Raw genomic sequence first — 18,328 nt, forward strand, 5'->3', positions numbered from 1 at the left:
TGACAGACTCTTGATGTGATTCCTGTTAGCCTGGGAATGATTTGAAGGTTGTTTTTACAGTGTAGTGTGAGCAGTTTTCTGACACCCCAAAGGCTGCCCAAGGGAAGCTGTGTGCAAGGTACCACCTCTTGTGTAAGTAGCAAAGAGAATTTGGATAAAAATGTGCTGACACGATGAGAGCTGTTGATTTTAAACTTCTTCCACTGCATTTTATTTTCTCCACGTTTCAGGAAACTCTGGAAACAGTGTGCTCTCCATGAGATGGAAACTCTCTAGTCTGCTTTACCAGGCTGATGGGGAAACTCTTCTACTCAAAAAATGCATTTTTGCCTTAAGAAAAAACAAAAACCAAAAACTTTCCATTGTTTTATGACTCTACAGGTGACAAAAGCCACAGTGGTGGCTTTCCACAAAGTACTGGTCCTCTTGCAGGGGAGGTAAGTGAAGGATCTGGTTTATAAAATACTTGTATGGAAAGTTTTAATCCATTTCATGAAAGGCATCACTGGAGTAGGGGAGGAGGAAGAGTCCTTCAAACAGTGGCAAAAGGTTCCTGTTACCTGACTTTGTACATTTCAACTGCATCAGTTATTCCAGTAAATGCAATTGCAGTTATTTCCCCTGTGAGCCTTCCTTTGTTAGAGGGTGGAGATGAGTTACCTGGGCAAACACAAGAGTTTCAGGAATGAATCTGTGGGAACAGAGATTGTCAGTGAGAACTTAACCTCCACCATTCATTTTTATGGGTTGAAGATGGGGAAAAATCAGCACAGCTGGGGAAACGTGTGGCTGAGGTCTAAAAAAGCCTGAGTTTACCTGGGCAGGGAAAGGGGGAGGAAAGGTTGTTCCTAGGGGTGTTTTTCTAAATGAGGCTCAGCTAAAAAGTGAGAGAAGTCAGGGCCACAGTGAAGTGATGAAGATGTGTAGCTGGATTTGTAGCACAGGGGCTGTGACCGTGCCAGGTGTGAGCAATGTCCCCTCCTGGAAGGAGCCCAACTTCCCGACTCACTTGGCGCAAGCAGCAGGCACCTGTGTGAATCCAGTTAACGTCATTTTATTGCTTTTTAACATTTTTCTCTCTTCTTCCAGCCCTGCCGCCTCCTTCTTGGGATACAGCTCTCGGCCTCTCCCGTGTTTTTGCAGGAAAAAAGGGTTCTCGGTGGTTCCCCCGGGAGCCCCTCCCGGCGCGGGGGCCCCCGCGGGGCCGGAGGTGCTGAACGAACAGCTCCGCTCACCTGCGCGCGGGATCGCGGCGGGATCGCGGGGTGGGGGTGTCCCCCTTTCTCCCGAGCCGCCTTTCTCATCCCAAATTTTCACCTTTTTCCCCCAAATTTTTTCCTTCCTTTCCCTCCCCGCCCCCGCCCCCCGCGGGTTTCCCGCGCGCGCGCACGGAGCGGGGGGGGGGGGGGGGGGGGGGGGGGGTGGCGCGCGCGCCGCCCCCTCCGCGCCCCCCCCGAGCCCCCCCCCCCCCACCGGCCCCACCCCACGTGACCCCCGCGGGCCAATGGGCGCGCGGGGCGGCGGGGATCCGGCTGGAACCGGTTGGGCCGCGTCCGGCTCTATATAAAACTTTATAAACACCCGATTCCAATTAGTGGGGTCGGGACCAGCGCAGCCCGCCGGGTGCAGCCCCGCTCCCCGCACCGCTTCCCCGCACCGCGCCCGCAGCCCCCCGCGCCCAGCGCGCCCGGCTCCCCCGCCTCCCTCCGCCTGCTCCCTCCGCCCCCTCACGCCGCCCAGCGCGCTCCGCTCTCCTTCACACATACACACACGCTCACACACGCGCGCACACACGGAGCCATGCCGAAGAGAAAGGTACGTGGAGCTGCCGCCCCCCACTCCCGGTGTCCTCTCCCCCCTCACGGTGTCCTTTTCCCCCCCTCACGGAGCCGCCTGTGGGAGGGGGGGCGGGACTACGCGTTTCCCCTGCCCCCCCCCGCTTTCGGGGCGGTAACGGAGGAGCGAGGCCTCACCGCGGGTGGGGGCGGCGCGGGGCCCGTTACCGGCGAGGGCCGAGGGGGGCCGGGGCTGCGGGAGGGGCCGGCGGGCCCCGCCGGTCCGAACCGGTTGGTTTTGGCGGGAGGTCGGTGTTGAGGGGAGGGGGGAGGGGAGCGCCGGTGCGGGGCGGGAAAGGGCGGGAAGCGGCGGCAGAGCTTTGCCGCCAAAACGGCGGGGGCGGGGGGGGGGGGGGCCGCCCTGAGGGGGCAGCGGCGCCCCCGCACAAACCCCGCACACGGCCGGGGGAGGCGGCGGCTCCCGCCCCGCCTGGGCCGCGTCCCTGCGGGGCTGTGCTCCGGCATCCCCCGCCCCGGCCCCGCGGGGAGGGGCCGCTCCCCGCCGAGGGTGGGATGGGGATGGGTCCCCTGGAGATTCGGGAGGGTTAAAATAGCGGCTGGTGACTGAGGATCCTCTCCATCACTTGTCCCTACAACCTGTGTCCGTGTCCCCAGGCTGAAGGAGAGACCAAGGGCGATAAGGCCAAAGTTAAGGATGAGGTAAGAAGTTCAGTTTTGAGAAAGTTGGATCATCAAGTGTTTCCGTTGGAAGATGAGGTTTAACATCATCAGAATAACTGGGGAGTCAGGGGGAGGGTTGGTCTCACTCGATTCTGACTTTTCAAAGTCTTGACTGTTTTCTAACTATGAGAAACCTACTTTTAACCATGAAAAATATACTCCACTATCCTGAGCTATTAGTAATTTCAATGGCATAACCTCATGTCTCTTGAGAACACAGAAAAAAGGAACTACTGCCTTAATTTCTAAGAACTAAAGAACTATAAACATAATGGGGGGTTTACTACTTTGGGAAGAGAGCAAGTTTGTGAGATTTTGAGAGTTCATATTCCATGTCATTTCAATAGAACTGTTCTCCTTTTCCAACAGCCACAGCGGAGATCAGCGAGGTTATCTGCTGTGAGTATCCTCTTGCTGGGCAGAGATGTCACAACGCTTGGTGGTTTTACACATGACCACTGGGTGTGTAAATGTGTGTCACAGCTGGAGGTGAAAATTAAGTTCCTGCCTTAAGGACCTGCCCCATTGTGTGGTGCTATGGGAGTGGTAAAATAATGGACAAACCAAATAACTGCTGCAGTTTCAAGTGTTCTTTACTTGCTTTCCTAAAACTCAGATATTTAGCCTGAATGTTTTTTAAAAAAAAAAAGTAGTTTGTTTCTCTGGAGCAGGACTCATCACACGGGCCTGGACTGCCAGGACAAGGGGGAAGGGCTTCCCACTGCCAGAGGACTGGGATATTGGGAAGGAATTCCTGGCTGTGAGGGTGGCAGGCCCTGGCACAGGTGCCCAGAGCAGCTGGGGCTGTCCCTGGATCCCTGGCAGTGCCCAAGGCCAGGCTGGCCAGGGCTGGGAGCGCCTGGGACAGTGGAAGGTGTCCCTGCCACAGCAGGGGTGGCACTGGAGGGACTTTAAGGTTCTCCCAAGCCAAACCATTCCGCAAGTCTCTAACACAGGTTTTCTCTCCCTTGCAGAAGCCCGCTCCTCCAAAGCCAGAGCCCAAACCTAAAAAAGCAGCTCCAAAGGTGAGTTGGGTCAGGGCTGTTTGGCTCATGGGTGATGAGGTTTGGCATTGTTGGCAGTAACAACTAACAAACCTCTGGTTAACAGCTGTGTAGCGAGGAAATGGAGCTGCATAAAGCTGAACTGAAAACTTGCAGCTTTTACAGAATTTGCATGAGAAATACCAAAGTGAAAACTTCACTCTTGCTGTCAATCCCTTAACAAACAAACATGGGTGTGCTGTGCTCCTTTGGGGCCAGCACCCCTCGCTCAGGGGCCGTGGCTCGTGTTTGGCTGCTGGGAGCTGACAGCAAATGTTGTCTTGCATTTACAGAAGAGCGAGAAGGTGCCCAAGGGGAAGAAGGGAAAAGCTGATGCTGGCAAGGAGGGGAACAACCCTGCAGAAAATGGAGATGCCAAAACAGACCAGGTATCCCAGCAGCCTGACGTGCTCCAGGATTGATTCCTTTCCCTCTCAGACCGGGACAGGTCTTGGCCTGTGGCAACGCTTACGACACTTAACGCAGATGGGGTTGTTGGTAAAGAGTTAAAGTTGTCTGTTTGCCAGGGGATGTTGCCACATGGAAGTTACTGTTCTTCTGTAAAGTTCTCAAAGCAACTTCCAAGTTGTGTTTGACAGCAGCACAGATGTTAAATTTAATTTTATTAACAATCAGAGCTGTGCAGCCCAGAGGGGATTTGTTGTGCTCAGGGTTTTGCTGTTTATAAAAATGAGTGTCCATTTGTTTAATGCATTCCCCTTTTTCTTTCCAGGCACAGAAAGCCGAAGGTGCTGGTGAAGCCAAGTAAAATGTGTGAATTTTTGATAACTGTGTACTTCTGGTGACTGTACAGTTTGAAATACTATTTTTTATCAAGTTTTATAACAATGCAGAATTTTGGTTTACTTTTTTTTAAGCTATGTTGTTAGCACACAGACCGCTTCGTTGTTGTGTTCTGGGGGGGTGGGGGGCAATGGGGACAAATGTCATTTAGTCTATTTCTCAAAACCTAAATTTTAATAAGAAAAGCTTTTGCCAGTCCCCCAGTTTTTGGAAGAAGGGCCCTTCCTGCAGGGAGGGAGAAGGGATTCCCCCATGCTGCGTGTCAGTTATGTCCAGGTGAACATCAGAGCTCCCAAGATGCTGTTGCCTGCTCCAAATCCCAATGCCATCAGTTCTCCTTTGTTGTCTCCTTGTTTGCCCAGAGCCCGTCACTCCAAACCACAGCAGAACTGGCATTTTGGGACGTGCCACACACTCATGATCCGGATTTCTGGTGTCCAGTCTGGGATATGCTGGCTCAAAAAGGAGCTGCACTTCCTCTTTTCTATTGTGGATCCTCAGATACAGAAACCTGCCTTTAAATTTTATTTTCCTCTCAAAGTCAGGGTGGGTTTGTGCAGAGTTGTCAGACAACGTGCGGATGTGATCGTGTCCACCCTCACTCTAAACTTTGCCCTCTACAAGTGTGAGCTGAAGATTTTAATGGTTTTTAGCAACTTCTCCATTTCAGTAGTCCACAAAGGGAGGGGAGTTTGACAGTTGTTGTAAAATGTTGCAGATTGTAGCCCATGTCCTGCCTAAATTACCATGATTGTTCATGAAAAGTACCTTTAATAAAGCTGGATACGGTTTGGCTTGGACTGTTCTTAATGCTCTCTAATTTCTCTTGCCTTTAGTTCACTTCATGTGGTTTAAGAACATTTGCTGTGTGCATGTCTGTGTTTGTGTTTTCATTCAGATAATTAATTGTAATTTATACCTGAAAAGCAAGATTTCCTTACCTAAAAGTGAGGTTTCCTTGCCTAAAAGCTAAATCCCTGCAGGATGTTTTTAAAGTCTTGGCTTGCTTGGAGGCTGAAAATGGAACATGTAAGTGAATCTGCTGAGATAAATTATCTTTATTTTCTAAAATGTAGCACCATACAAAACAGGGAGGAATACAGTGATCTTGCAGAGAAAAGTAAATTCTGGTGAGCTTTTCTTGGGAGTGAAACCAGAACTGGCTCCATAAAACTGATGATGTGTTACATTTCTGCACTTAAACTTGAATATTGTTGCTCCTGCTAATCGAATCCAGACCTGGCTGGGGTAGTGACTAAGCAGGAGACGAGATTTTTTTGGAGTAAAAATGCACCATTTTTGTAGTTGCTCCTTAGACTCCAGAGCAGAGCCAAACCCAAACCCCCCTGTGGAAACGTCTCCTTCAGTGACTGTCAGATGGAATATTTTTTCCATCTTTTTTTGGCTTTCCCTGGGATTTCAGTGTCTGTTTGTGATTAAGTTCAGTGACCTGTTTCAACCTGTGCTGATTTCAGAGGGAATCCAGTGAAAACGAGCAGGGCAGTGTTTCACATCCAGAAATTCCCGATGTCAGGAGTGCTGGAAGTGTTCTGCACGCACAGAAGGAGGTTTGGGATGTACCCCTAGGAACTGCTCCGTCCTGTGTTCCCATAGCTGGTATGTCTAACAGAAAACAAATCATGTTGAATAATCCTGTTTAATAATCTTCATTAAACCCCACCCAGAAACGGCCACCAAACCTCCTGAGCAGTCGCTGGAGCGGCCGGGCAGTGAGATGTGGAAAAGAAAATGATAATTAAATCTTAAAATCAGCAAGTTGGAAATAGCCTACCTTGCTTTTGTACAGTCTTAACCATCTACAAATGAACAAATGCTTCCAAATGAACTGGGTTTGAAGGGGTTGCCAGTGGCCAAGGTGCCAGCTGGAATGTTCTGGAATTGCCTGTGTCCATGGCTGGCTGGGTGACCTCTTCACCCCCATCATTAAACAAAGTGCTGCTAATGAAGGGGATCTCAGGGCTGCTCTTTGTTAAAGAAGTTAAGGAGTAACTTTTCCATCTTTCCACCCCTCAGCAGCCTTGTGTGGTTCCTTGCAGGATGTTTTCTTCAGGCAAGCGTGAAAATAGTGATTTTAAGCAGTATCTGCCACCTGAATTCCTCTGAAAGCAATGGATATTTTCAGTGCTGAGATTCCAGGGCTTGCTCCATCTGAGGTGCTTCCCACTGGATGTGCCCTGCACTGCTGGAGTTATTGGCCTGTTGGGCTGGACTCCTCAGGCAGGGCTCATCTATATTTCTATATAGAGGGTGAGGGATGCTGAAGCCAGTAAACCCAACTAATTAGCTGTGTAAATTAAAGCTGGGGAGCAGGCACTGAGCTGCAGCCCGTGCCTGCTTCGTGGTTAGAGGCACCACAAATCTGCATCGCTGCCTGCCAGAATGCCTGAAGCTGAGCAGACACTTTTCTGCTAAATTGTAATCATTTGACATGGAAAATTGTCTCTTGTGTATCTGTTGGGAATGGGATCTGCACTGCCAGGTGCAGTTAACAGGCTGGGCTCTGCAGCAGCAGGGATTTTGTCCATCACATCCAGAGTCCAGAAAGTCACCACTGGCAACAGAAAGGCAAATGAGTTCTGTGCTCCACGGCAGGCCTTGAAGCTGGGCACCAGAATGGCTTCAGTCCATGCAATATTAGGGCTCTGCCACTAAATTGTTTCTCCATTTATTAATTTCAGCACAAGTCACCTGGGAAACAGGCCCAAACTGCTGTTATCATTTATTTGCCTCTTAATCGGTGAAGTTCCAAAGAATGGCCAAATTCTGCACAGGGCTGTAGCCTTTGGGATGCTGGAAGTGGATACTGGGGATGAGCCTTGTTTTCCCAACACTTCAGGATTTTGCTGGGGTTTTAAGGACAGTGAAATTACTGATAAATTATAGAGCAAAGTCTCTGGACTCCCCCCAAAAGCAGTGAGAATTAAACTGAGCAGAAGTTAATGTGAGCAAGTGTTCACTTCCCAATATCCTACAGAACATTTCCCCCAGCCATGGTTTATGTTAAACTGGAAGTGGATTGGGCTAAAACCCCTGAGAACAGGTGAGCTGGAGAATTCCCCAGGGCTCCTCCCAGTACAGAGCCCTGGGATTAACAGTTTTTGATTTCAGAATAATTTCCCCCTGCAGCAGTTTTCCTTTTGCCTTCACAGAGCTCAATCCTGTTTGGAAGAAGCCACAATATCCTCCTCCCATCCCCAAGCCCTGCCACGGGTGGGCTGAAAGGGAACAAGGAAGGAAAATGGACTGAATTCAGTGAGTGCATCCAGAGGATATTGAGCTGCAGGATCATTTGTGTCAGAAGAATCACACAGCTTGATGGCACAGGGATTTCATTGTCCCTAAATCATCTCAGATATGGTAATACCATACCCAGGGACTAATATTGCTGACTATAATTCCTGAGAAATGGCACCTTCTCCTGTAGTTGGTGGAGATGAAATGGAGGTTGAGTTAAACTCACAATTTACAGAGTGAGCTCATCATTTGTAAGGGATGGGAAGGAGATGGCACAGAGGGAGCTGTGGTTGAGTAAAGTTGATTGAGGCTAATAAAGATCTTTAGTAAGTTCACTTTAGAAGATTTCTGATATGAAAGACTGGGCTTTTTAAAGACCTTTTATTAAAACTATTCTGTCACCTTTTTTTTTTTTTTTTTTGATATTTTAACCATTTCCCTACAAAGGGAGCCAGAAAATCTACGGTGTGGCACAAGAAACAGGAGTAGAAAATTTCAGGGAAAACTTCCTAAATGTGAGACCTTTTAAAATGCATTAAAGCCTCCTAAAAAAACAACTTCATTGCCTTGGGTACAACAAACCAACCTGGAGAAAGAATATAGGAGCAGTCCCAGGATGGCTGTAGGTGGCCCAGGTGTGGAGTAGGTACCACAACGTTCTGCATTTTGCTGAACACATAAACCCCACGGGAAATTTCTACTTTTCCCCTTCTAAAGAGATTTGACAGTAGATTTAACTTTTTCTCACTCAACTATCCCACTGAGATTACTCTTGGATTTTGAACAAATTTCCCTGCAGGCAGCAGCTCTCCCCTGCTCTGGAGTTTGTTGGTTGCTGTGCAGAGGTGGGTGGATCTGGCAGTCTCCTCCTGGAGAGGAGTTACTATTAGATTACTATTAATCTGGTTCCTCTGGATTACTGTTTCAGCATTGCCCAGACAGATTTTGTTTGCTTTTACTCTAATGAGGTGGTGTCTTGGTGCTTCTTGATGGAATTCAGTCTTACCTCAGCACAAGAGCTGAACATTCCTGGGTTAGGGTTCTGAGTTTAGCCTGAGGACTGATTGTAAACTTGGGCAATTAAATTAGCTTTTCTCATCATTTCCTTCTGACTGGGGATAAAAGCAGAGGTTGTTCCTGTGCTGGGGGTGTTTGGTGGATGGGTTTTGTTGGCCTGCAGCCCGGCTGGAGGTGCCCAGCTTTCCCTGCCATTCCATGATCCAATGATCCATGCTGCCAAGCCCCACGGAGAAAAATTCCCTCGATACCGAATTAATTTCTCTTGCAAAAAAATATCCACGATTTATTTCAGAGGCGAGCTGGATCTGAGGCAGGGGAAGGCTGGATTTGGCAACCTCCCGGTGCCTCCTTGCCGCAGCCCGGTGGAGCGGGGATTTGCGCGGGGCTGTTTAGCTCATTAACACGCTGTGATTAACAGCCTGTTCCTTCCCTTGGCCACACGGTGGTACCAGGAAACACGGAATGGGGCTGGGAGGCCAACAAGTGGCAGGTAAGGTGCAAAAGCAGCTCAGCAAACCTGGGGAGGCGGCAGCCCGGGCTCTCACAGCCTAATTAATGAGCGTTTCTTGCTTCTGGAAAGCAGAAGCAGCTCTGCCCCAGCAACCTCCGGTCTCTGCCACCCTCAGAGACCAAAACTCCACTCCCCCCAGCACTGCGAGCCCTCTCTGAGCCTCCCTTTCCAGCTTTTGTTATGGTTTTACTCGAAATCCAGACTGGCTGCTCAATTCCTCATCGGTTTACAGGCATAGCTGACACTGAAAAGGAATTTATCCATGTTACATCAAGCCTTTGAACTGGGGCTTCCCATGGTCTATTTTAAGAATCGCTGGACCATTCCTTTTCCTCCTCAGGCCATTATTGCAGCTGCTGTGACACATGTCCTGAAAGTTTGAGCCTAAAACTAGAGCTGCCACTCTCCATCTCATCTGTCCTCAGCTTGGGAAGGGATACTTCATGCTAAACCCAGATTTAAATAGGTAGCCTATAAGCCTGGTCTCTTTTAGGCTTGTTGGCACAAACATCTATCAGACTTCAAGCTGAGGTCACAGAATAAATGGTGATGTTGAAAGAAGTAATACTTTAGTTATTGAAAAGTTTCCTGTGCTTTTTGTGTTATTTCATTTTGCTTTTGTGTTCCAGTATTGGAGTGTGTGCTTTTGCTCTGCAAGCCAAATCTAGGAAATTGAGCTGTAACATCTGTGTTAAGCTCCTTAAAAGTCTAGCCAGAGTGATTTTTCTGATGCTGTGAAACTCTGGGTTCACTTTGCCAGCCAGCAACTTTTACCTGCATTGTATTGAAGACTCCCAGAATGATACCCTGTATTGTGCTGAAGCAATGCCACCAGCTGCTGGTTTTCCTTCACCTTTCCCATTCTCAAAAGCCTCAGCCATTGGGTTATCTCCTTCTAGCACATGTTTTCCATGTTTATCTTTTCCAAGGATGGTGTTGAAAGCTGGGAAGGAAGCGGCTGCTTCCCAGAGCTGGCAAGATTGCAGGGAAAGCACTTTACACCTTCTTGACACTTCCTTGAAATGGATGCAAAACGGAAAGATGAGCTCCTGGTAAACCAAATTCATCCCTCTTGTTCAGTTCTCAGTGCCTGCTCGGGGCAGGGATTTATGCATTTATTGGGGTGGGGATTTGTTGGATAAAGTGGGCAGAACTCACCCAGAATTACAGGGAAAAAGCAGAAGGCAGAGATTTCCAGTCCCAAGTGTAAGTGCTGTGGTAGGAAGATGTAACAAACGTTGAAACCGAGTGTTTCAGGGACATCTGAGCGTGCTGATGTAACTTTTCTTCAGGTCTCCATTGAGCTGTGCCCTGGTAGCCGTAGATAACAAACCTGCAGCGATTGTTCTGAGATCAGGAAAATGAGCAGGCCAGGGTTCCACCCATTCACAGCCAATTGTTGGGAGTTGGGTTTAGTGATTAACTCAGTGAGCGAACAGCTTCCATCAACAAAGCAGGGCTGAGCCAGCCTCCAGCTCGTGTTTGGGGAGGAAAGGCCGGGCTGGCCGGGGCTTGGAGCAGCCTGGGGCACTGGAAGGTGTCCCTGCCCTTGGCAGGTGAACTTTGAGGTCTCTCCCAACCCAAACCCGGGATTCTATGAAATTCTGGGATTCTATGAAAACAATAGGAACTGGGAATGCTGATAAAGGAGGAGGTCGGGCTGGCAGCCCCCAGCGCTGGCACTGACGTGTGAGATTTCCTCTCCTGTGAGCCTGCCCTGCACACAGGAGCAAACAGATTGTTCAAGATAAAGCTCCCCAATGTCAGCCCAAGGTCCTTGTCACATGCTGCGTGCCTGGAGCTGGGGCTGAGCATTCCCAGGTTCCCATTCCCATTTAAACTCAGGTTCCTCGGGTTCCTGCGGGCTGAGGACGCCGTGTCTGAGCAGGTGGTGTTGCACAAGCACACGGAGGTGAGGACAGAGCTGTGGCTTCCCCGTGCTGCTCTCTCCAGCAGTTCCCGTGCTCCGCTGCCCCGTGTAATTCCCTGTGCAGTGCCGGGCTCTCCTCACCAGAGGGAATCGTTCTGCAGCACCAGCTCTGCCACCTGCATTTCTGCACATTAATCACAGCCCCCCCATCTTACAGTGAGAGGAAAAATCCCTTCGCTTTCCCCCTGGCTGCTGCAGGACCGGGAGGGGTAACACACGCTCTGTGTGGGCTGCTTTGCCTGGTTCTTGAGCTTTGCTTTCCACCCCAATCCTTTCACTTCACTGAAAAATTCATCTCTAACACTGTAGTGCTGATATTTAAACCCATCTGCTTTCGTCTGAATAGTGATGATATCTGAAGCCATGCCTGTATCTTCCTCTTCTGAAAGCTTCTGCTGGTGATCTTGTAGAAGGGACATTTATCTGGTGGTAATTGACTCCCCTATTAACTTCCAACTGGCAAACAGCTGCCAAAAAACTGTTTTCCATCTCTGTTGATCAATAGTCCCTTTCAACAAGTATCTGGTGCTGCAGAGTGTTAACAGCTAATAGCACTATGATTCTTATCCTATTTAAAGGGCTGTAGCATATCTCAGAGTCCTTATATCTAATAGAAGAGTTTTGAGTTAAATATTGTTGCATCTGATGTTATTTATTATCCATTTCTGACACACTGACCCTTTTTCCATCCTATCTTGTGCTGGGCCACTGCCACAGGACATTTATCTCCAACATTATGCCAGTGGCTGCTTGGGTTGAGGGGGAAAAGGATTCTGTGCAGACTGTAAATAGAAAAATGAGATGGCAGGTCTGGCCAGCAATGTCTGACCCTGGGTTTGGAGGAAGGGGTGAAAGGAGTTGTTTCCTGCCATGCAAGTCCTGGTTTTGCTGTCACTGAAGTCAGCAGCAAATCCAAACCTCCTTCCAGGGCTGGAGCTGTTTAAACTGCCTCTGGTCAAATCCTTCTTGGCATAAAATAACATCCTCTGAGGCTTTATCTACCCGGTGGGTGACAACTGATTAATCAAGTTTTTACTTTGTAAATTGCTGTTACTCACTGGCTGGGGATGCACAGGACAGCAAAGCAGAGGCAAGCAAGAGGGGACATGCTTGAATTCTGGGATATGAACCTGGGGACACATTTCTTTATAAAATTCACATTTCTTGATAAAAAAATCTTTAATCCTTAATGGTAAAATGTCACCGTGTGAGCAGCACTGCCCTCCCCTCTGCACCGTGGCAGAGGAGAGGCACAGCCACAGCATAACAGAGGTGGCTTCCATCACAAGGGTGCCCAAAATTTACAGGAAGAAAGATAAAAGTTCTTGTTTCTGTTGCTAGAAATGATCTTTTCTGAGAAGCTCAGCTGTATGACAGTGAAGGGAGAGCAGCACACAAGAATCAGGCAGGTGGATTTGGAGGCTGCTAATGGAAAACCCTTTGGGCTGAGCCTGGAGTGACTGGAGGGGCGCTGGGAAATGATTCTACAGGAGGATTTTTCTAATGGAGGATCAAGTGTGTCCTCCCTCATCAGCAGAGGTGTTGAGGACTCCTGCTAAAGCTCCCAGAAATGCACCAAGCCTCTCCTCAGAGAGCCAGAAAAAGCCCAGCTGGACAGTCTGATATTTGGTCATGAAGGAAAGAGCAATTTCACAGCAGCAAAGTACCAGCCTTGCATTTCTGACCCATTTAGTGTGTGCTGTGAGACATGCAATGCTGCAAAGATCCAAGAGCCTCCCTAAACCCAGAGTCTTGTTTGTTTGGGGTTTTTTTGGGAAGCTGATGAGGGACAGATAGATTTTCTTTTTCCAGGGAATCAAATTTCTGCCATCAGTGAACCTGTTGTGCCTTTTGTTCAGTTCCCAACAAGGAACCCATTGAGCCCTCTTTGGATGGATCTCCTCCCTGGCCCTGAGTCTCACCTGTGCTCTGCACTGCCCCAAGCACTTATCAAATACAGAAACAATTGTTATTAGAAGAGACCTGCTCCTCTCTCCCTAAATGAGAAAGGTACCTCTTTTCCCCACCTCTCCAAAAACTCGTGCTTGTGTTATGCCTTCCCACCTGATACAATCAGTCATTAGGCCAAAATATTCCTGGCCAGGATAATTCCTCATATTTTTGAAGTTTATTTTTATGGTTACTTTGGGATGTGGCTTTTGAGGCTGGATGTGTGCAGTGGTCCCTGTTTATTAAGGGGACTGGGAAGTGAAATGCTGCCAGTCATATACTGATCTGAAATCAGAAATAAAGTTTGGGGTCTCCCTAAGGAAAATCCATTTCTGTGGTGTTTGGGCTTCTCATCAGGATTTCTGAGATTTTCTTCCGATTCTAAAATGGTTTCTTTGTTTTTTCTGTGGAATGATGGCATCCCAAACTCTGGGATGGGGTAATTAGGAGCAGGTATCTGTGTGTGCCTCCTGCAAAGCAGGACCAGACTTGTCCAGCTGCAGGATGTCAGCTCCAGACCACAAACCCTGCAATGACATTTTCCTCTCCCTGGAGCTGGAATTCTGTTGAAATGTGCTTTTGTTTTCCCCTCCCCTGTCTGGAGAAAGTGGGACCTGCGTGCTCTGGAAGCAGCACAAAACTCAGAGTATCTTTCTGTATCCACTTAAAAGCCTCATCATTTGTTTACAAGTTCTTAAAGCTAAAAGAACCATAAACCCTGACTGTACTTAGTGCTGTGTTTACTCAGCTTTCTCCCTCCTGGGGGACAGTGCAAACAGCCCTGGCAGCTTCACTCCTGTTTACAGTTTCTGATAGTTTTCTCTTTCATGTTTTCACTCCCTCACATAGCCCAACACTGAAATAAGCTGCAAACATAGCTGTGTGCTCATTAAAAACAAAATTTGATGGATAACTTGCTCTAAATAACTTCCCACCTGGGCTGAAAACCTGTTCTGAAAGTTAAATTACAAAAGAAAAGGTGAGGAAATGCTTGTGTTTTACATGGGGTTTTGCAAAGGCCTATTTCAGGTAGAAAAAGGAATCTTTTACAGAAGAAATTCTTTTGTGTGAGGGTGGGCAGGCCCTGGCACAGGTGCCCAGAGCAGCTGTGGATGCCCCTGGATCCCTGGCAGTGCTCAAGGTGAGGCTGGACGAGGCTTGGAGCAGCCTGGGACAGTGGGAGGTGTCCCTGCCCATGGAGGATGGGCTTTAACGTCCCTTCCAACCCAAAAATTCCTTGATTCCGGGTGTAGTTTGAGCCATGACCTCTCAGTGTTTGGAGGCAGAGCTGCTGGGGTGTGTGTGCTGAGCACAGGGATCCCAAGTCCTCAGCAGTTCCTCGGGAATCCAAAAGGATGGAGGGGCCTCAGCTCCTCTGAGATCCCAGGAAACAGCCGAAGGTTAGGACAGAACCACACGGAATTGGGCAGAGCATTATCGGCCCCGCATAGCTGGAATACCAAAAACCGGAGCCACCTCCCACTCCTCTCAGATGCCGTGAGGAGATGTGTGGGTTTGAAACAGATGTTTTTCTCCTTCTCCTGGGGTGTCAAGGGCTGTGTCCTGCGCAGGAGCCAGGCCGGCACTCGCTTATTCGCATCCAGGAGAGGGAAGGTAACTGATACAGGAGAGCAGCGATTGTATCCATGACAACCGGCAGATACGGCCTCGCTGCCTCGCAGCTCCTTCCTCCCTCCCCAGGGCACATCCCGGCCCAGACGGGTCCCTCGGCTGCGGTTCAGTACCCCTGGGAGAAAGGTGTAAAATCCCCGGGTTAAGCACATTTCTGGAGCCAGCAGCCCGATGGGTTCCCAGCAGAAATCCCAGGCTGAGCGATCCGGCTGCAGGGATGCTGTGGTTTTACAGGAACATCGTGCAGGAGCAGGGTGGGCTTGGCAGACTGAGAGTCTGTGGAGCCAGCAGGCAAAATGCAGATTATCCTGCCAAAAAAACCAGGGTTTAGATGTGCTGGACACCTTCAGAAATCTGAGCTGAGCGAGGGAATGTGGCGCTCACCTGCGCGGGGATGTCGGCAGAGGCCAGAGGTGTTTGCTCCGTGGATGAGCCTCAGTCTCTGCACAATCCCTGTCCAGGGAGCAGCAGCTGCCTGGGCTGTGCTTCCCCAGAGCTCTGCTGTGCTGCAATTCCTGCATTCCGACCGCTGCCTGGACCTGCCCTGGAAAGTGCTGCCATTTGAAGCAGCTGCAATCGCACCCAGTGCGGAGGAACAGAAGGAAATCTGTCAGAAAAGCGAAAAGCTCTTAAAGGCAGCCAGTTTTTCCCATTTCCAGGGCCCCTGCTTTATATCTTCAGCGTGGTTTGTACCACGCTAAGGAAAGACGTTCCTGGGATCAAAACAAGGTGATCCATCATCTCTTCCTCCACAGTGGCAAAACAAAGCAGAAGAGGCAAAGAAATGAGAGGGTGAATGGAGAGCCAGGGATTAGAAGACAGGACGTGGAGTTCAAGTTTTGTCCTGACCATAAAAACCCGACTCAGTTTCCCTGTGAGGACAACAATGAGCTCTGGACCTGATTGGTCAATATTAAAAGTACAAAGAGGGTTGCTGCAAGCTCTAATTAATTGTCTTAGCAAATTAGACGAGTCTGTAAATTGTAGCAGATATTTGGGACAGCCTGGCAAGGTCCTGTGCCTGTGAGGTTTTTTGCATTTCCTTGTAGGTGTAAAAGCAGCAGCACACAGGGCAGGCAGGGGATGGATCAGAAAAAAAGGAGGAAGAGAGCCATGGGAGCACTGTGTGGGCATGGGGAGAATCACCTGGCCAGCTTCTGGAACTGTGAGGCAGAATTGGATCTGGGAGTGGTGACACAGATCAGTCTCCATCTGCTCTGGAAGCGCTTTGGGGATGTCCTGGTTTCGGCTGGGGTAGAGTTAATTTTCTCTTAACTGGTTTAACGAATGTTGTCAGCCTCTCTGCAAAGGAAAAATGTAACACAGCCAGCCAGCTGCAGAGGCAAAAATATCTACAACTGTATTTGAGGAGGATTTGATGATTTTAAATCCAAACTAAGCCCGCAGTATTTTGAATTTTCAGTGAATGCAGCACTGACAAAGGATCCAGCTGATCCCGAGTCTCTGTTTACCACAGCAGCAGCTCTTCCCAGCCTGCACCATCTCAGAAAAACGCCAGGCTATATGTTTTAATCACTGTATTTAGCCATGACAGTCACCCAAACAGCAGATTTTGCTTTTTGCACCCTGCTTCCAGGATCAAGGATGCTTTTTATAGCCGTTCTTTGGCTGGAAATAAATCCTGGGGGACACCACTACCTCGTTTCTCTTCCGCTGACATCCTGCCCTGAACTCAGCAGCAATCTCCTGTGGCACATTTCACCTTCTGCTAATCCAGCCAGGGTTCAGCATGAGCTGGTGCAGGAATGGAGGGAAGGTCAGTCTGAGAACATCTCCCATCAGTGGAGAGGTGGCTTTTCTTGGAGCCCTGGAGAGGCCAGAGCGCTCTCCCCCAGCATCACCGTGGAGTCACCACAACCCTTTCTGGGTGTTGTTATAATTTTGAGATACTGTAGAGCTACCTCAGCAGAATCCTCTCCTTTAGCAGGAATATCTGCAGAGATGCAGAGAATAATCACACACAATTCTTTTGTGCATCTCCCCAAAGTCTCTCATGTGCTGTTTTGCTAAAAGGAGTGGACAGGATAATCTGGAAGTTTTATTTAGGTGAAGCTTCATGATTTCTGTCTTTGTCAAGTCCTGGGGCAGGCTGTCTGTCTCTCTGCTATGAAATATGATGGATTTCCTGCATCCCAACAGAGCAGCCAGGGGTGGAAGCAGCAGCATTTCTGTCTCCACACTCTCCACAGGCCTTGCTCAGGGTATTGCCCATGAACCTTTCACTGTGGCCTTAAAGAAGAAGCTTTGGTTTTCTACTTTAACTTTTCAACACTTCAAAAGTTACTTATTTGTAACTTTAAAAAAATAATCGGTTGGAATAACAGTTGTGATTTGAGAATCAGAAATTTCCCTGGAGTTCACGATCAGCCTGAGATCCCCCCTCAGCTGCCTCAGGTTCCTGCTCAGTGCCCGATCCTGCCTCTCTTCCATGGAAGTATCACCAAGAAGTGCCTCATTCTCCTTCCAGAAAGGCAGCATTGTCCTGCCCTCAGCTCCCCCTGCGTCCCTGCAGAGCAGAGGGAAAGGGAGATGGGTCTGGAAAAGGAAGGAAGGAGGTAAATGGGGTTTGGAATTGACATCACCGTGTTACCTGTGCTGGGTAAAGCAGCTGGAGCCTGGCACTCCACGTTCCAGGCAATGAGGGGATGTTCGGGGTGCCTTTGGAGCTGAATGAATAACCCTCCACAAGATCTGCTCCAACTTGCTCCAGCAGCAAGTGCCATGAGTTTAATTTGCTCTAACAGGATCACAGGCAGCAGCAGCAGCAGGGTGGATTTGTGTTATTTAATGCCTCCACCTGGGGCTCGGGCACGGGGCTGGGACAGCGATTCCAGCTCAAACAGCCACCCTGGGGGTTTCCTACACTCCATTCTGCAGAAAGGAAGACAGCTCTATCCTAAATCACGAGCAGGTCCTGGAGATGACTCACAGAGAAGCTTCACGTGCTGTGGAGATTAATTGGAATTTTTCAAAGCGCTGAGCTCTGTCCCAGTTTGGCTTTTTCAGAGTTTGCTGGGACACCTGCCCTCAGAATGCTCAGTCCCAGCTCTGCAGGCTGCCACTCAGGCTCGTTAAATATTTCCAGCCACACCTTGATGAAGTCAACCCTTAGTGATGCATCTTTTAAAAAGGCTTAGTTTCATTTCTTTTTAACAAGTAGTTTTATAATGAAACATGAAATTTTGCATTGGGCTTTGAAAAAATGTGAGTAGAAGAAAACTTTTTTCCTATCTGAGAACCTGATAGGTGAGGATAGCCAGGAATTCTGAATGCCCGTTTTTAAGGTGGGTGTGTTCCTTATCCCTGTTTTTCAGGGAATTCCAGGGGCACCGCAGGAGGCGATGGGCAGTGATTCATGGCACATCTCAAACCTGGAATCCGGATTTCCTGGAGCAGTTTCCTGAGTTCAGCAGCAATCTGAGCTGTGTCACCACCTTTGTCCTCACCACCTCTCCTGGTGCAGCCACGCAGATTGTGCACACGGGGAAACAGCTGGACACTCCCAGAGGAAAAATCTTTCCAAGGCACAGAAGAGCAGGACTCAGTGCCGTGTATTTGTGAGTTCCAGGTGTTCGTGGTGCTGTGAGGATTGTGCAGAGCCACAGAATGGCTCGGCTTGGAAGAGATTTTTAAAGATCATCTTTAA

At 49.0% G+C, this 18,328-nt stretch overlaps 1 protein-coding gene across 1 annotated transcript; it reads left to right on the forward strand.

Moving 5' to 3' along the window:
* Nucleotides 1–1,506: 1,506 nt before the first annotated feature.
* On the forward strand, nt 1,507–5,168 carry HMGN2 (high mobility group nucleosomal binding domain 2). Its single transcript, XM_005529683.3, has 6 exons — nt 1,507–1,815; nt 2,451–2,495; nt 2,886–2,915; nt 3,491–3,541; nt 3,853–3,948; nt 4,293–5,168. The coding sequence occupies exons 1-6, from the start codon at nt 1,801–1,803 to the stop codon at nt 4,326–4,328; spliced, it is 273 nt and encodes a 90-aa protein (XP_005529740.1). The 5' UTR covers nt 1,507–1,800; the 3' UTR covers nt 4,329–5,168.
* The last annotated feature ends 13,160 nt before the right edge of the window (nt 5,169–18,328 follow it).

This window comes from Pseudopodoces humilis, chromosome 27 (genome assembly GCF_049639895.1).
Source record: "Pseudopodoces humilis isolate 2021_Gansu_Grassland_sample_001 chromosome 27, ASM4963989v1, whole genome shotgun sequence".
NCBI lineage: Eukaryota > Metazoa > Chordata > Aves > Passeriformes > Paridae > Pseudopodoces > Pseudopodoces humilis.